Here is a 20405-nt window from a genome sequence, read left to right on the forward strand (position 1 = left end):
CCACGGCTGCAATTCGCACGGAAGTGAAGAGCGAAATTTAATATTTACTCACTGTACGAAAAACCAATTTTGAGGTGAACAATAAAATTGGTTTGGTCAAAATGTGTTGGTTGAAATTTAAATGGAGATTGGTTTAAAATTACATTAATAAGGCGGTTGTCGGTTTAAGTTGGAATCTGTTTTTAAATTATCTCAATCGCGTAAACCCGAGAGCCCGTAGCCAATTTTCGAATCATCATCATTGTCAACCTATAGACTTAGACCTTTAGACTTCACACACCTTTGAGAACATTATGGAGAATTCTCAGGCATGCAGGTTTCCTCACGATGTTTTCCTTCACCGTTAAAGCAAGTGATATCAATCTAATTACTTAGAACGCACATAGCTCCGAACAGTCAGAGGTGAGTGCCCGGGATCGAACCCCCGACCTCCGATTAGAAAGCAGACGTCCTAGCGGCTAGGCTATCACAGCTTTTATCAAATACCTGCTGAAAATTTGCTACGAGTTCTCGATCTATATTCATACAAATGAATATTGAACTTTGTAAATACAATACGTATTGTCGTGTTATCCGCTAAATTACTCTTATTTGCATTTGACGAGCAAATATTTGTTCAGCTTTCGAGTAAACTTGTGTGCGGGTGAACACGCGCTAATTTGTTTACATTAAAGGCAGGTAATAGTAAAATATAGTTCGCGACAGGTCGAGATGGCAATCGGGGTGGGGACGCCCTGTATACCCGCACAGACCCCACGCTAACCCAGTGCGGAATAGCGCGGGTGACTTGCGGGTGGGCGTGGCGTCCCCCCGCCTCATACCCCGATTGCCATCTCGACCTATAGCAAACTATATTTTACTATTACCTACCTCTATTGTAACTTAATTAGACTGGGGGCACACGATGCGTTGCGGCGCCGCACTGCAAAGATTTCGCCGTATCAGCGGGCACACGAGCGGTGCGGCGCCGCAACGTTTTTCTACGCAGCTGCGCCGTAGCAGCGTTGGACAGTCTGTTAATAAAAACAACTGAGCGGTGCCGCTCCGACGTTGCAACGCATTCACCCCCTCTCCGCCTCGTCTCGGTGGTTGCAAGTCCGGTGCGGCGCCGGAGCGCATCGTGTGACATGCCACAGATATTTCTATGTAAGACGACGCAGCGGCACCTCTCCGAGGCCGCATCGCCGCCGCAACGCATCGTGTGCCCCCGCTCTTAGTGCGTGTCTACCCGCACACAAGTACACTCGAAAGCTGAATAAATATTTGCTCATCAAATGCAAATAAGTATCGCGTAGGTATATGGTCACTAAGATGGTCTTGTTTTAATAAGTTCCATGAGTATTCCGTGAGTGAAACGTGGACACTGACAGTTGGCCTCGTCCACAAACTAAAAGTCGCTCAGCGTGCTATGGAGCGAGCTATGTTGGGTATCACTCTCAGGGATAAATTCCGGAACGAGGAAATTAGCAGAAGAACAAGAGTGACCGACATAGCTCAAAGGATTAGCGGGCTGAAGTGGCAATGGGCAGGTCATGTCTGTCGCAGAACTGACGGCCGATGGGGCAGACGTGTTCTGGAGTGGAGACTGCGTACTGGTAAGCGCAGTGTGGTACGACCTCCAGTCCGCTGGACCGATGACCTAAAGAAGGTGGTGGGGAGCGGATGGATGAGGAAGGCGGAGGACCGTGTTTGATGGTTCCTGAAAAGGCCTATGTCCAGCAGTGGACGCAATGGATTGGATTGGATTGGATGAGTTTTCCGCATTATGGCGAGGTGTTTTATTTTTGTTGTCAGGCTTGAATACAATACAATAGTAGAGTACTTAGTTAATAAAGTACACGGCTCACGTTTTTCCCTTATTTAGAGGTCTTCAATAGATATAAATCGGGTCAAACGTGGCACAAACCAAGTGACCCCATTACGAAATCCGTTTGTATCGTGAAAGGGTTAATTGAAACGTCCAGCTTAAACCGAAGTATGTTGACGTTGTCGTATCGCGTAAACCTAACTATACTCTATTCAGAGAGAGAAGTTAATATTATATGGCTCTCTCTGTTAGGTAATCTAAATATATAAAAGGATTGACTGACTGACTGACTGATCTAGCAACGCACAGCTAAAACTACTGGACGGATCGGGCTGAAATTTGGCAAGCGGATAGCTTATAATTATGCAGGCATCCGCTAAGAAAGGATTTTTGAAAATTCAATCTCTAAGGGGGTGAAATAGGGGTTTGAAATTTGTGTAGTCCACGCGGACGAAGTCGCGGTACGATGCCGCGTAGAACCCAAAGAGGCATGGGTTTAATAAAAACTGCCGTATACCTTCCAGGTTAACCCGCATCCATCTTAGATTGCATCATCACTTACCCTCAGGTGAGATTGCAGTCGAGGACTAACTTGTATCTGGATAAAATAACTTTAAAAATGTTATTGCTCTCTCTGTACCAAATTTCATCAAAATTAATTAATTGGATGGCCCGAGGAAAGCTAGCAGACAGACAGACAGACACACTTTTGCATGATTATAATATCAATATGGATTTCTCTTCTATAGCAGCGAAATAACTTTGTCATTGTCACAAAGAAGCGCCAATATTTCCCACGTTTTGCACGTTTGTCAAATCATTGGTTATTCTTTTCTATGATGGGCCTATAAGAAATAACAAAAGTTCTGACGTGGCCATAAAATATACACCCATTTTGTTATTGGTTTGGAATCGTACAAAGTGTAATAGTATTCCGATGTCGGCGCGGGCGAATCGTCTATCGCGAAATTTATCATTGAAATTACAATAAACAAAACATCGTTCAAAAACATAGGTAGAGGTCATCATCATCATCATCATCCTACCACAGGATATAGGCCTCTTGTAGGGACTTCCACACGCCACGGTTTTGCGCCGCCTGAATCCAGCGGCTCCCTGCGATCTCGTCTGATGTCATCCGTCCACTTAGGGGGGTCTTCCAACACTGTGTCTTCCGGTGCGAAGTCGCCATTCCAGCACCTTGGAACCCCAACGTCTATCGGTTTTACAAACTATGTGCCCTGCCCATTGCCACTTTGGGTTGCGAAGCTGGTACAGCTGGGCAGGTAGAGGTAGGTACTAATATTATAAATGCGAAAGTGTACCCGTCTGTCTGTTGTTACCTTTTACGGCCCATCCACTTAACCAATTTTGATGTGGTTAACGGATCACGTGACAGAATTAACCCAATTTTTGCTGACAAAATTATTATTTTTGAAAAGTTTCAAGATAAGGTTGGTATTTGTAAAAAGTAAAAAAAAGATTACGTATGGTTGTTAAATATAATTAAATCCTATATTATAAATCGTATAATAGGAAATAAATAGTTCGTATCATAAATTATATAATCGTATAATAGGAAATAAATAGTACTATAGGTAATTGAAAAGTTGAAATAAAGAACTGAACGTCAATTTAGCTTAACAGTTGAGGAGCGGACTGAATTCCTAAAAATCGGAGGTCAAATCCCACCCGTTGCACTATTGTCGTACAAGCTTTACGCTTAGTGGGAGAGGAAAGGGCAATTTTTAAAAAAAATAGAATATTAGCCATGCTACGAGTAAATGACTAAAATTCCCCTTTCCTCTCTAACGCGTCAGGCTTGTGCTAGGAGTAGGTACGACAATAGTGCAACGGGCGGGGTTTGAACCGTTCGCGTCGTCCTTTCGGTTTTCAGTCCACTCCTTGACGCTCTTTATATTACTCATGATTAGCATGGCTAATATTCTTTTTATAAAAAAAAGATACATTGCGATCCAAAAAATCTATCTAAAGCAAAAAAATCGTGCATCCCTAAACACCTGGACCTGTAATGTGAACTCGCTCTTACGCGCAAATGAAATTGTTCCATTGTACCGTTAAATTCCCCACGATATGAATCACCTGTTTCAAAGGCTGTTGTAGCCTGTACCCTTCTCTTTCATGCGTAATAAGCCGGCCATAAGAGATTTATACCTGTCACGTTCGCACCTTCGTATATCACGTCCATAAGAGCTATCCGAGCCCCTAAAATGAGTGTTTATTGTTGCTCCTTCGAAGCCGGACTCTAGTGAATTTCTAGGGAATACACAGATGTACGAAAAAGCTAGACAAAAAGCTCGGGAACAAAAGTGTTGATAAAAGTGAAGCTCTTTGAGCTCGTTTTTTGAAGAAGTTCTATATCGCAATTAGCTTGAGCTTTTAAAAAAGTCAATAAGAATAGAATGGAAATATTTCAAATAAACTTTTAAAAGTACTTTTGAATCGTAAAATGCATCTACCACTAGATCAGAATGCCTTTTCTACTGATAAGAACCAGCAATAAACTGGCAGCGGAAGAGTCAAACCTGTGCTAGGATATATAAATACGACTGCCACAATTACAATGAGATTCAAACGCAAATCCTTTCCAGTTTAGTTCACATTTAAAACCAAATTTAACTATCAAGGAAAAACCGATAGCTCTTCTTCAGTACAATTTTACTACGAAAACTACTATTACTATATTGTACTATTACCATATTATTATACTAGCTTATGGCCGCGACTTCGTCTGCGTGGACTACACAAATTCGGAACCCCTATTTTACCTCTTAGGGATTGAATTTTCAAAAACCCTTTCTTAGCGGATGTCTACCTAATAATAGCTGCATGCCAATTTCAGCCCGATCCGTCCAGTAGTTTGAGCTGTGCGTTGATAGATCAGTCAGTCAGTCAGTCAGTCACCTTTTCATTTTATATATTTAGATTGAACTATTTTGACGTCACGTTTACTGTCTTCAGTCTTTGGACTATTCAAAGAAAATTGTGCTTTTTGTCTTCACCATTACCTAAGGATTGGTCATAAATTGTTGTCGAGTGGTTCAGGTGCGTCACTAACGGTCTGGTCCAGTCGTAACTCTTCGAGTATCCGAGGATTTGGGAAATTTGTTGCGGGTACTTGCGTGTATTTTTTATTTGATGTTATCTCTTGACTGCTATCTCACCTTGCGAGTCTAGGATGAAAGCGGGCTATCTTGGAAGAGATATTGTAGTTAAATGCTAGGTACTTTTTTTAAATTTGCATGGCAGCCATTTTTAGAAGCGCCATCTTGGTTTTTACTCTATTATTGGTTGTCTTTGTTTATTTGTAGCGGTAACAGAAAATACACACTCTGTGAAAATTGGGTATTTGACTTCATCAAAAATAAATTATTTCTCAGTGATGGTCTTCCAAATACATAAAATCTACGTCCTTTGTTAGTTTTAAGTGTAATAACCATTTTAAATTATCGATTTAACTAAAAAAAATTACGTCATTATGATGTGACGTCACATTCCAGTATTTAATAAAATATCGCATAGGTACTAAGAGCGCGTTTTGAAGTTTGATAAAAAGTTACTGATTTGACTAGTTGTCAAATACCGTATTTCAACTTTTTACATTTACCTATGATTCTTGAGAACAGCCCGCTGACAGACAGACAAACGGATGGATGAACCGACAGCGGACGCTTAGTAATATAGTGCTGTTGGCAATTTTCGAGCACGAACCCCTAAAAATGGTACCTACTCATAATATCATGGGAAAAGTTTTAGAATGTTAGTTAGAATACGCAACAGATACGTGGGAGGCCTCCAGCATTTAAATACTGGAATATTCATCAAAGGGAGACCTAACATTCCTTCCCCAAGCAAACATGGGGCTTACAGCGGTCACGGCCGGAGACTATTGAAACGTTGGGTAAGATACAGATACGACAAAGTATCATTAATTAAAAAGCCATTTGGCTATTTACTCTAGTATTACTGTTCAAGAAGAATTTATGAAAATACTAAAAATGAGAGATCAAAAGAGTTTAGGCATAAAGCTCAAAATTATTTTTTTATAGTATTTCGAATTTAAACATTTATTACGATCTTTATATTGTAACTTTTTTGGAATGTCATTTTCTATTAAGTTGATATGGTAACTGCACGAGCATGTATGATTTTTTAAATGCATTGCACTTAGTCGATTTATCTCTTCATGATACCTACATTAGTGTCGGAGTGATATATTACAAAGAATATGTTTTGGAAAATTGTTTGCTTGTCTGTGCGTTTGGTATGCATAGACGTATATGTATGTTCTGTAAGTTTTACTATACCATACAGAGTTATCTGTTTTAGCATTTAAACTATGTATGGGTTCGAAACTAGTCGGGCTAACGTCGACTACACACGTGAGTACAGCCGGGACAGATATTATTTAGAGTTATCTGTATTTAATATTATGAATATAATATTATGAAAGTGTAACTGTCTGTTACTTTTTAAGGATTTAATAGAGCTTGTATCCTAAAGATCGTTTGGATACTTTTTATACCGTAAAATTAAAAAGTACCCATGAAATATTTAAAAATCTAAATTGCATATCATACAAGCGAACCAAGTATCGTAATATTGTTTTGGTTAATACAATAATCTAAATATATAAAAGGCAAAGGTGACTGACTGACTGATCTATCAACGCACAGCAGATGCAGATAACTATTATGACGTAGGCATCCGCTAAGAAAGGATTTTTGAAAATTCAACCCCTAAGGGGGTGAAATAGGGGTGTGAAATTTGTGTAGTCCACGCGGACGAAGTTGCGAGCATAAGCTAGTGTAATGTAAAATGTTAATAAATTAACTTTATATAGTTATCGATGAAATTGTTTGTAGACCACTCTACATTTGAGGCGAATATCTGTGGTGACGTCCAATAAAACTGAGTGGAAGGCTGGCCCAATTAGCAAGTACAAACGCGTGAACAAAAGAATTGCGGAGAAAATAGACACGGAGAGATCCCAGAGGCAAATAAAGCATTTTAAAATACAGGATTTTTTTTTCATTTCAATTTAGTTACATTGTTTCCGTTGTTGTGTAGCGTATTGTGGATTTATGCTTACACGGTTATATTTATAGTTATCATCATTTTTAGCTGATGCCCGCGACTTCTTACGCGTGGACTCAGGTTTTTAAATACCCCGTGGGAACGAACTTCTACGCCGATCCTTCTTTCTACGCACATGCAAACGGTGAAATCAAGTCCCTTCGGCCGTGTTCCCATTAGGTTCCTCTGGTGTTGCAAATGTTCATGGGCGGCGGGAATCATTTAACATTGACAGCCACAAAGCAAAATAAGAAGTGACATTTAACATCAGGTGACACGGCTGCTCGTTTGCTCGCTATTTTTATTAAAAACCCCATATTAAAAGTGGAAGGGAAAATTCACAATCCTTCTTCAAGTCTTTAAGTAAACGTCTATCATTATGTAGTCTTACCCATCCTTACTTTTGCACTGACCAATATTGTTACAGTACTCATAGTGATTTTTGTCCACAGTATCGGAGCAAGGACCGCACGAGAAGCGTCTCCTGAACGCTCTCCTCAACTCCTACAACACCCTCGAGCGGCCCGTCGCCAACGAGAGTGAGCCGCTAGAGGTCAAGTTCGGACTCACCTTGCAACAGATCATTGACGTGGTGAGTTGCAACACTGCCAGTCTAACCTAACCTTTATATTGAGACGATGCCTGAATGTTACAATACCCTCGAGCGGCTCATCGCGACAAAATTGAGCCGCTCGAAGTCAAGTTCGGACTCACCCTGCAACAGATCATTGACGTGGTGAGTTGCAACACTGCCAGTCTAACCTAACCTTTATATAATAGTGAGACGATGCATAAATGTTCAAACTTACAAGACCCTAAAGCAGTCTGTGAGCCGTTCGATGACAAATTCAGACTCACAGTGTAAGAAATCATTGACATCGTGAGTTGAATTTGACTAACAAAACCTTTTCTTTACTTGTATGAATCTTATTTATAAAGGTTGAGTAAACGAATTTTTGTGAGGAAGGTTTTGTTTGTTGAATGAAATTATTATAAAATGCTCTATACCTATTTCAAGATTTTTTTCAATCAAAGAAATTCATCTTTGGCGTCTTCTTCGCACATTATTATAACTTGAAGATATTTCTATATTGTTGTAGCGGAATTCCACTAACGCATCTAGTTTTATATTTTCCCTAGATTCTGCTAATCTGAATTAATCTAGCATGTAAGTGCCGACTCATCTTTCCATCATAAATATTTATCGACTCTGTAAGTTACACAACTTTATAATATGAATGCTTTGCGATAAAAATGATGATTGATGGATGAGTATGAGATAATTTGATAAAACGTGAATCAAATCACGGGTGTGATTTAGACATTTTGTATTCAATTTTTATTAACGAGTACATGACGTATACAGGAAAAATGAATTAAATGAAACGTGACATTGGCATTTTTGTATTGATGAATTTAATGATTCATGTTCATGTCTTTCAATCAATTCAAATATAAAGCGAAATACCAAACCAACAAATATTGCCAACGCCTGTTTGCTATGAATTATATTTCAATATCCGAAACTGTATACCTAAATGGAGAATAAAAGAGTAATAATTTACTTATTACCGATAACGATATAAGAGCCTTAAGAGGATTAGACACTTATACGTGGTCGAAATTAATTGCGGTTTTGATATTATAGGTATTGGGATGTTATGATCAATGGAGCTCGACCTATAATTACTAGCAGAGCTTAGGTAATACACGGACTTAGACAAAATTTATACCTGAGTATATGTGATATGGTCTAGAGTTATGCTTATGACCTAATTTGATAAATTAAATTTTTGCGTTTGACTCTAACATACCTAATATAGGAATAAAAATCATATTGTTGAAAAATACCTACTATATAAGCAAATACCTATGTGTGATATGGTCATAAGCATTAAGGTATGATTCCGAACCACGCTGCACGCAGCAGCGCTGCCGCAACAGTGCTGTCACCAGCTGTCACAGTCCTGTCGCGCACTACTGGTCCCCATACAATCTCTATAAGCTTATATGACATTACATTCCGAGCTAGGCAGCAATGTTCCGCTATATTGCTGCCGCGACATTGCTGCCCAGCTCGGAATGTCGGAATAAGCTTATAGAGATTGTATGGGGATATTATTATATATTCTGTGCCAGTAGTGCCGCGACAGGACTGTGACAGCTGGTGACAGCACTGTTGCGGCAGCGCTGCTGCGTGCTGCGTGGTTCGGAATCATACCTTAACTTAAGATAAATAATTTGTTAAATTAAAATTTTTCTTTTGAGTCTAACATAATATAGGAATAACAATCATATTGTTGAAAAAGTAGATAAGTATAGTATGCGACAGGTTGAGATGGCAATCGAGGTATGAGGCGGGGGGACGCCCCGGGCTGCGGGCACCCGCACGTCACCCGCGCTCGCCGGCACAGGGTTAGCGCGGGGGCTGTGCGGGCGTGCGCTCCCCTATTGCCATCTCGACCTGTCGCGTACTGTAGATACGTTACGATGCATAAAGTGAAGACTTTGAACTAATTGACTTAACTCCGACACATTGCATTAGCTATAATTTGTTTGAAAAAAAAAAACCAATATGGCGGATGTAGGTAGGTATGGCGCCATTTTCAAACGTGATTTTATTTACTTTTAGTTAGTTTTTTTGCAGGGCACTCGTGTTTTTAATTACGACTTGTTATTTATTGCATTTAATTAAAAGTAGCAATCCAATAAATTATTTTACAGGAATTAAAGTCAATAAATTAGCAATTTTATAATAGTAAATACCGATTGTTAATCAGGAATTTCAATTCATAAAATGAATTTGATTAAACAAACCATAAATTAAACTTAATTGAAATATTGTAATGATGTAGCGAGGGGCATTATTATTTTCAGATAAAATATGTACTATAATAATTACAGTTATAAATTAGTTGCAACACCTACTAATTAAATATATGGGATTAAAATTCATATCAGCTTTTATTGTTATTTCATAAACATCACGATTATAATGTCAATACCTATACAGGAGGATCAGAGAGCATCCCACAAAGTCTACCATAAGGGATGATTTATGCCAACACGTGGAGGGCAAGAGCCGTGCCATGTACGAGGCGTGGACGAGGCACGGATTCAAAACATCACGAACATTTTATATGAAGCAGTTAAGGGATGATTTATACTAGACCGTGCTGGGGCCGAGCCGTGCCGTGTCCAAGGCACCGGATTGGGAATTTGTATAAGGTCAAATCAGACCGTGCTGTGGCCTGGTCATCCGAGCCTCGTCCGTGTTACGTTTCTTCATACAAAATTACAATCGTGGATTGCGCGTTGGACGTGCCTCGGACGTAGCACAGCTCGGGCCCGGCACGGTCTAGCACAAATCATCCCTTATGCTTGATATAAAATGTTCGTGATGTTTTGAATCCGTGCCTCGTCCTCGCCTCGCGTCCGTCACGTGTTGGCATAAATCATCCCTAATGTGATAAATGGGAACGGGTCGTTTCTGTCACGAACCGCTATGGTGTGGAATACCGTTCTGGCGTCCGTGTTTCCTGGCACGTATAAGCTACCTAAATTAAATACCTTTAAGGTATTTTGCCATCTCGACCTGCTGCGTACTATATACCTATATGTGTGTATGTTTGTATATACTTTATTGCACCACAAAAACACAAATGACAGGTTACAAAAAGAAATCTTAAAAAGTAGGTACAAAAAGGCGGTCTTATCGCTAAATAGCGATCTCTTCCAGACAACCTTAACTCTAGGGAGAAAACGGACAAATGGACAATGGGAGGTGGTGTATAATAAACCTAAATACCAACAGCTAAATAAACTAAACCATATAATCTATATATATAAAAGGGAAAGGTGACTGACTGACTCACTGACTGACTGATCTATCAACGCACAGCTCAAACTGCTGGACGGATCGGGCTGAAATTTGGCATGCAGATAGCTATTATGACATAGGCATCCGCTAAGAAAGGATTTTTGAAAATTCAACTCCTAAGGGGGTGAAATAGGGTTTTGAAATTTGTGTAGTCCACGCGGACGAAGTCGCGAGCATAAGCTAGTAAGACTATAAAATGCATATTATTAATACACTAATACATACAAATAAAATATAATAGACATACATAAGACTACATACAAAGGCAAACACAATAGATCGGAGACGGTCGCAGTGATTCAGGGATATCATGGACCTGTATAGCCCCAAAGAAGAAGAAGAAGAAGACTACATAGACATATATACACATATTACTCGCAACAACTGTATAAGCAACGACGAGAGTGTAACCGCTTCGGATAACCGACGGCCATTAATCTTAGCGCGAGACGAATGTATCCGCCAGCGGGACTTGCTACGGAGTCGCTACGGAGTTGCTACGAGTTATCACCAAACCACGCCTAAACAACTCTACACTAGTAGGCTTTGAAGGAAATCTTGTACAAGTCTGCAATAGGTAGTATTTTTATTTTATTTTAGTCAGATAATAGTTAACCCTTGTGACTGCAATTTTAAATTTTACTTATTGCCATTATTTTATCCATTATACACAAATAATTAATACAATAATTTCACAAATAATTCTCGAGTATCTACCCACATGTGCTCAAGTATTACTTACTATCTAAGTTTTTATTCCGTTAAGAAAAAAATTTGCTACATTACTTACATAATCTTGTGCGATGTTATTTATTTAAATTTTTATCAAACAAAAGCATATAATATGTTGATAAATTTTTAATGATGCATAGATTAATTAACAATATTTTTTTACAACACGATGACATAATATTATTTTAAGGAGATGAGATGCTGGGTTCAACAAATTTTGAACGCCATGCTTGGCAGGATATATGATTACCAAGTAATAAGACCCATGTAACTAATGTGCATATATACCATATTCTAGCAAAATATGTAAATGATTATATGATTATGATGGTACGGAACCCTTCGTGTGCGAGTTCGACTCGCACTTGACCGGTTTCAATTTGATATGTCAAAATACCTCACTCCCACGTGTCCCTCAAGTTCCTCCGCAACTGACTGTAACCACGTAACAACACTCCGCAGCTCTGAACCATTAATCTCGCCGTCAGAGATAAATGCAGCCGGTATCCGCTAACAGTCGTACGTAAATCATGCACCAGCTAAGTTACCAGCTCCTTTACTAACTTCTACTAAAGTTCACGACAGCTAGGGAACTTGTAACAAAACATCTAGGCTTTGGCGTCACTGGCAGACGTCAAAAATGTTCCTGCATTTAAGGCTAGGTAGCATTTTTCTTTGATTTCACGTCCATAGCCTAATATTTGTCATTTCGTCGATTCACGACCAAACCAAGAGTTCCCTCACTCTAGTTCACTCTGCTTAGCTACCGCGTTGAAGACGTGACTTCGTCTCGTGACTTCGTCTCGAACTTTAACTGTAGGTATCCATGCAAAAAATTACGTCAATCCAATCTCCATGGCTTCGTTGTGACGTGATTGTAGGACAGATCAAGAAGCAGACCCACTTTCGTATGTATAATACATAAACCTTTGTATAATATGGGAAGTGATTCAATAAATTCCCAATTTTTTTTAATTATGTCGGTAGGTCTTTGTATTTTATTAATATTTGAAATATTGATAAGATTTGCCTAGAATAAAAATAGTAACGAATGAGTATATAAACATATTGCGATAACAAGAATTAACGTATTTTTAACACAAAATAAAATGCTTATAGATATATCTCAGACCGGCGCGTTTGGAACCCTTGTAGCTTTAGTTTTATGTTTGCGTGATAATTATCACCACTATATCTTACAAATCCAACAACTGACAATCGAAAAGAATAATTTATTACCTATTTTGAATAAATCATTTGACTTTGACTTTAACGCAATTTGTAAAAGCTAAAGCTGCGTTCACATCAGTCTAAATACGCGGTATGCAAAGCAGTTTTAAAAACACGGCCACACAGGTGCGCACTAAAATTCCACATTCAACGCACGCGTCAAAGGAATTGCGTCGGCTGGCGTTTTATTTTTCATTCCACCCCGATATGTTTCATCGTACTTTATGTATGTACCTATACCTATAGCTACTTTTTAGGGTTCCGTGCCTTAAAAGGAAAACGGAACCCTTATATGATCACTTTGTTGTCTTTCTGTCAAGAAACCTACAGGGTACTTCCCGTTGACCTAGAATCATGAACTTTCGCGGGTAGGTAGGTCTTATATCAGACATTAGGGGAAAAATCTGAAAACCGTGAATTTGTAGTCACATCATAAAAAATAAATTAAAAAGTCTTTTGAACAATTAATTAGTATTTTCAACTTATAAAGTAAGATTACTATACCAAATGGGGTATCATAATAAAGGGTTTTACTTGTGCATTCCAAAACAGAGTCTTATTTATTTTAAGGCACAATAGTTTTTGATTTATCGTGCAAAATGACGAAAAAATACGACTGTAATACGGAACCCTCGGTGGGCGAGTCTGACTCGCACTTGGCCGGTTTTTATTTTATGATATGTTTTAAATTTCATGACTTAGTTTCATTGCTGGCACACCGAGCCAAAGAGAAAATTTACCTCTGATACTAGACTACTAGTTACTTACCACTCAATCGGCTCTTTCAATAAAAAAACCGGCCAAGTACGAGTCAGACTCGCGCACTGAGGGTTCCGTACTACAATCGTATTTTATCGTCATTTTGCACGATAAATGAAAAACTATTATGCATAAAAATAAATAAAAATCTGTATTGGAATGTACAAGTAAAGCCGTTTCATATGATACCCCACTTGGTTTAGTAATCTTACTTCGAAAGTCGAAAATAGCAATGTTTGTTTATAAACACATTTTAATTTTTTTCTTGTGATGTAACCACATATTCACGGTTTTCGGATTTTTCCTTGTACTGCAAAACCTTGGGAGGTAGGTATAGGTCGAGTTGGCAATCGGAGTATGAGGCAGATTCGCACCGGGTTAGCGCGGGGGCTGTGTGGGTGTGCGGGGCGTCCCACCCCAATTGCCATCTCGACCTGTCGCGTACTATACCTACTAACTAGCGAGGGATTTAAGTTCACCCAAGACTAAGACAGCTTTATCACCGAGGAAAATATTCTACTTTTCGTACCATTTGCGAAAAAATTAACACAAGTACTTGTGTTACTTGTACTAACTACTTTATTAAAATCAGTTGAGTTGTTAAGTAGTTACGAGTGGATGTAGGAACGGACATACATACAGGTCAAAAACATAACCCTCCTTTTGTACTTTGCCGCAGTCGGGTAGTAAGCCCATGGTTAAAAATAACATAATTAAAAATAGAGTACCTAAACAAATCGAATAAAGTTTCAGTGAACAAAAATATTCGTTTATTTTCAACTAAAAGGACTACCCGGGAAGGGAACACCCATTTAAACTAGAGTTATATAATATAATACTTCAAGTATTTTTGAGCTTTTACCGTAAGAGGTTTCCAGGAAATTGAAAGAACATTTTCTGTTCCGGAAAATAAATGGAATAATTCGATAAACTCATATTTTTATTTTCCCATTTATGGTCAATAGTGCTTGTGGTTTTCCACGATTGCACAGTTTCCCTTACAATACACAAGAAATAAGGCCGGATTTTTCGAAATTCCCACGGGAGTGAACACTTTATGTGACAATTTAAGGTTTGGTCTATTACCGCCGTACTCACAGTCGCTAATCGTTACTTAATATTGAGTTAAAACGAGACAGATTTATGTGAGAGATATAGCTCTGTCCCGTTTAACTCAATCTTAAGTAACGATTAAGCGACTCTGAGTACGGCGGTTAGTAAGACTTGTTTACAACCATGAGTAGATGCAGTGGGTAATCCCTTTTCCCACTGTGCACCACTACATACAAACAATAGGTTATTTGACTAGTCAAAGCAGTAGCCAGTAACTTTTTATCAAATGTCAAAACGCGCACTTAGTATGCGATATTCTATGAAATACTAGAATATGACGTCATATCACTATGACGTACTTTTTTAGTTTAATCGATATTAAATGGTAATTACACTTAACACTAATAAAAAACGTGGATTTAACGTATTTTGGAAAACCCTTTATTAATAATCACTGAGAAATAATTTATTTTTGATGAAGTCAAAAATATACAATTATAGTAGGTACATCAACAGCTGTTTTGCTTTTATGTTATAGTTCTTGCATTTCACTAGGGCGAGTGGCTCATGCTTGTGTTTAAGTCGTATCGGTATAAGTAAGGTAAAGTAAATGTGTGCGCTTGCGAGCGCTTGCTCGCGACTGATTGGTCCGACATGCACGCACACTTACGCAATGTCCATCTATACGACGTAACCACAAGTAAAGTTCACTCGCCTTCATGAATTGCAAGAACTGTACTGCAGTGTGAGGTAAAAATGAGACTCAATATTATATTTTCTTCTGCATTGATATTTCTGTGACACAACGATAAAATGGCACAACTATTTTTAACCCAATACTATCATTTTCCTCTTATTTTCCCATTACGTAACAGAAAAACCTATTTCATTCAAAGTGACAGACGTCTAATATTTCTGCCGCTCGGAGCCCGAATTCAATAGCACGAAATTCGAGCTAAGAATTTCCAAATACTGATATTCAATGAATACCACACATACCTACGCCGACAAGAATAAAACTTCTGCTCTTTTATTATTCGATCTAGCTAGTATTAAAACAGCATTTATCAGCATGCCCAGCCCGATCCGTCCAGTAGTTTGAGATATGCGTTGATAAGATCAGTCAGTTAGTCAGTCAGTCAGTCAACTTTTCCTTTTATATAGACTACCAATATTATTTAAATGAAAAAGTGTTTGTTGGTTTGCTGGTTTGTCTATCAATTTAAATCCATTCAAAACCTTGAAAATTGCTAAGCCAGTTGGGCAACTGGCTTAGCAATTTTCAAGTTATTGGCAGAAGTGGAAAAAGTGTCTTTCTTTTTCATTCGTGAATCGAGTGGTAATTAGTTTTTTCTGTCATTGAAATAATGAACGAGAAAGTATACAGAACGACTCGGCAATCTCGCAAATGCATTCCAAATTTCCGTCCAATTGGCCCAGCAATTTTCGCGTCACGGGAAAGAGTGGAAAGGTTGAGCTAATAGTTTTTCCCCTTCATTTTTTTGGTCCAAATTCTATATTATATTGGGATGTGATGATCGTTTTAGTTCGTATAATCTGACCCTTGTGAAATTTTATTTAAGAATCGCTCAGAGCTGTTGAGTCCGTGAAAATACGTCCCGAAGTTGTTTGTCATAGAACTATTTTTTTATCTGACACTAGTTGATGCCTGCGACTTCGTCCGCGTGGATTTAGGTTTTTAAAAATCCCGCGGGAACTCTTTAAAATTACGGGATAAAAAGCCTATGTCCTTCCCCGGGATGTACCGAATTTCATCAAAATCGGTTGAACTGCTGGGCCGTGAAAAGCTAGCAGACAGACAGACAGTCAGACAGACAGACAGACACACTTTCTAATTTATAATATTAGTATTGATTAGGGGCTTTTGCAGATAATCTAAGAACTATTTTTATGGTAGCTTATGAGTTATGACATATTATGGTGTAGAGGTTTTTTCCATCCGTATTTTCACGGATTCTGATCAGATGAGTGCACGATCGTTCTTATTATCTCATGATCAATCCATCGACGGTCCACTACTGAGCACACATATTCGTATAATATTATGTCTACCGCAGAAGGCATGAGGCTTTTTTTGCTATTGCTCAAAATACACTCAAAAAGCTTAATTTTACATTTTCAAAGCGGGCTATTTAAACACAAAAATATAGCTTTTCACAAATATTCAGTTTGAAAACATATCAATGAAATAAAAACTAAAATTCAAAACAGACTGATCATTGAAAAGGCCGAAACAGAAGCAATCTAGATAAAAGCCCATCTGCGCCCGATCATTGCCAAATCACTACATTAATACTACACTACTAGGTACATCAATCACATGCAGAATCCACTCAGTGTTATTATCAATACCACAAAGTGTTGAAATGTACATTTACCTCACACTTTTTTATCAATACTGACGACTATTTTATTATTTTAATCATGTAGGTTATGGAACACATATATATATTATGTATTATATATGTACCTGTGTATATCTTTATCTATATATTATTATTAAGGCATTTCTGTGCCTATTAATATACATATTACTTATATTATAATTATTATCTTTATGTTCCCTAACAACTTACGTACACCTTAAACCCAGTTTTCACTAGCCCTTAAATCCTCTTCAACCTAGTTGCCTGGTAGAGATCGCTTCACAGCGATAAGGCCGCTGATTGTATGTTCTTCTCTTACATGTTTCTTTTTGTGTCTTTTCTTTTTGGTGTACAATAAAGAATATTAAACTAAACTAAACTAAACACAATTATCTACAAACTAGCTGATGCCCGTGACTTCGTTCGCGTGGATTCAGGTTTTTAAAATCCCGGAGCCTATGTCCCTTTTCAACAAATTCCAAGTTATTTTTTACTTTGTAGTGGATTTGGAAGTCGGTTTTTTTTAATATTTTTTTTATCACCATCCCATTCCACTTTCGGAATAAGAGATGTTTTTTCATAGGAACGCCCCAGGTTCCATTTGTTGGCAACTTCTTCACGTGTCAGTGCAAGTTTGTCAGGTCACCTTACAGGCTAAATGAATTTCGGATTCCATTTGCAGTACAGTTGTTGATTCTGCTTTTGTTAGTTGCGCTTTTGTGTCGGTGGGTTCTGAGATTGCGCTTCTGGCGTTTCATTTAAAGGAGCTTTGTTCAGAGCTCAGTTGCTAACACCTGTAATTGACCTGCCTTTTCAATCCTTCTTATTAAGACTAGCTCTTACAGACCTAAATTCATAAAGATAATACCTAATTTAATCTAAATATATAAAAGGAAAGGTGACTGACTGACAGACTGATCTATCAACGCACAGCTCAAACTACTGGACGGATCGGGCTGAAATTTGGCATGCAGATAGCTATTATGACGTAGACATCCGCTGAGAAAGGATTTTTGAAAATCCAACCCCTAATGGGGTAAAATAGGGGTTTGAAATTTGTGTATAAATATGTTACTTGATGTTCATGTAAAGCTTACATATTAATTTTTTTTTTTTAATTCTTTATTCAGCCAAATAATAATTATAAAATTTTACGCTTGACATCCTAAAACTGTCGAGTTTGTATGGATGTTGCACATTCCTCTTATAAAACTAAACTAAACTAGATAATAACTAAGTACAAATCAAAACTGATGAAATCGACGCGATCTTAATAATATTGGTAGGTAAAATGTAGGTCAGTAGGTAATTATTATTGGACACACAAAACAGATTATGAAAATAATTGATAACTGAGTAATACAAGCCAAGAATAAAACTAGTCACTCTCCAAAAAAAAGTGTGTACAAATGCAGTTATTATGGACGTGTACGTAGCTAGTAGCGGACTCACTATTAAACAATACCTATACTATAATAAAAGAACATAGAACTAAACATTTCTTAAAAAACGAAAATTGTAAGAAAACGCCTCTCTCTCTGGGACTTATTGTAAATCTTTTCTCTGTGAGCGCAAGCCGACTAGCCAGTACTAACATAAAAGTAATCTCTGAATAGATACAGCACTAATCCGTCCTTTGTACGTCCCTTTGACTCGGGCAATATCTAGATTCACTACATTCCCTTGTCTACAGCTATCCAGTTGAAGCCAAGTATTAACAGCATTCTTCTTGACTTATTTTATGTTTTACAATATACTATCTTATGCTCGCGACTTCATCCGCGTGGACTACACTTTAAAACCCCTATTTCACCCCCTTAGGGGTTGAATTTTCAAAAATCCTTTCTTAGCGGATGCCTACGTCATAATAGCTATCTGCATGCCAAATTTCAGCCATCGGTCCAGTAGTTTGAGCTGTGCGTTTATAGATCAGTCAGTCAGTCAATCCTTTTATATATTTAGAAGAACAAGAAGAAGAAGATTCTGTTCAAGTTATTTCTTTTCTTCCCTTACTTTAACTCCTTTTTAGGGTTCCGTATCCAAAGGGTGCGAATGGGACCCTATTACTAAAACTCCGCTTTTCGTCCGTCCGTTTTTGGTTCTGTCTATCAGCGGGCTATATCTCGTGAACCATAATAGGTAGTGAGTAGAAATTTTTACGGAATGTGTAGGTATTTTTATTGTCGCTATAAAAACAAATACTTGGTAACAATTTCAAAATGACCGCTATGATTTTTTTTTAAAGAGCTATATATAGTGTGGGTTTGTTTGAAAATTCTACGAACATACCACGGCAAGTAAATATAAATAAGTGATGTTTAAATGTAAATGAAAAACACGTGTCTTTATTACACGTCACATGAAAGAGTTTATGAATAATGATTCAATCTGAGATAGGAGCAAAAATAATATGATGAATTTTATTTTCTTTTTAATTTCGATCGAATGAATACCAGGGAATTGTATACGGAATCAGAATAACCGCAATTTTATGTGGTTTCGTGTAAACGGTACACAATAGAGCTGACAGTGTCGCCAACATAACGAATCGCAACCGGATTGAATCAATCCACACCGCACGCCGTCAGCTGGTGCAATTTCACAATAACATCGAAATACATCACAATTTACAAACTCGCAAGTTTATTGGAAACTGTTACCAACAAAACAAATAAAAATAAATATTATGGAAGAAGTATTTCAATTTTCACGGAGCGGTTCAAACCCCATTGGTTACACCCACGACTAGCACAAGTTTAAGGGAGCATTGCACTGAAGCGGAGATCTGTTCAGCAGATCAATCAGATTATAAGTTGTACCTATAGGTAGTTAAAAAAATCATGTCATTTCTTGATAATCAGATTGATATGTCTTAGTTTAGTTGAAGTTTAGTAAAGTGGAGATGTGTTGAACAGACCAATCATCTAGATGACGTGCAAAAATTGTTACGTCATCTGAGATCTTTCAATAATTTGATTGGTCTAAAACACAGCTGTACGATCGCGGTAGAATGACAGCTACAAATGTCACGATCGCAATCACCTCTGATTGGTTGATGCTCACTCACTATTGGCTATAATGCATTGTTGCAACAAGAATCGCACAAATTCAGCCAATCATAACAATTGAGATTATAATAATGATTGATGCAGGTTTTACGAAATCGACCTACCGGTCTCCATATAGTTTCACTCCGTTCCGCATCAGTGAAAGCTCACCCTTACGTTTCGTTCTAAGATTATGAAAAATATCACAAAGACAATATGGTTCATATTATACTTTTAAAAATAGGTAATAAGAGAAAGCGAGAGTAAAAGGTCGTAATCGCAAAATATGTCTAGAAAATCACGTAACATGAAAATTTCAGCGTTGGCAATTTAAAAGGTATTTCGCTTTATTTAGACTATCATAGATCCTTAGAAAAATATAAACAGATGATGAAAAATTTGTACTCGTAGCA

At 37.9% G+C, this 20405-nt stretch overlaps 2 protein-coding genes across 4 annotated transcripts in view; one reads left to right on the top strand and one right to left on the bottom strand.

Moving 5' to 3' along the window:
• MED27 (mediator complex subunit 27) overlaps window positions 1–20405 on the bottom strand; it is a 419936-nt gene that overhangs the window by 92007 nt on the left and 307524 nt on the right. The window lies entirely within an intron of this gene.
• Window positions 1–20405, top strand: part of nAChRalpha6 (nicotinic acetylcholine receptor alpha6) — a 143592-nt gene that overhangs the window by 85063 nt on the left and 38124 nt on the right. For all 3 annotated transcript variants that reach the window (XM_069505467.1, XM_069505461.1, XM_069505453.1), the window contains exon 2: window positions 7357–7496. In XM_069505467.1, the coding sequence (XP_069361568.1) occupies window positions 7357–7496 (140 nt within the window). The remainder of the gene's footprint in view (window positions 1–7356; window positions 7497–20405) is intronic.

The sequence above is a fragment of the Maniola hyperantus genome, chromosome 2, assembly GCF_902806685.2.
Source record: "Maniola hyperantus chromosome 2, iAphHyp1.2, whole genome shotgun sequence".
Lineage (NCBI taxonomy): Eukaryota > Metazoa > Arthropoda > Insecta > Lepidoptera > Nymphalidae > Maniola > Maniola hyperantus.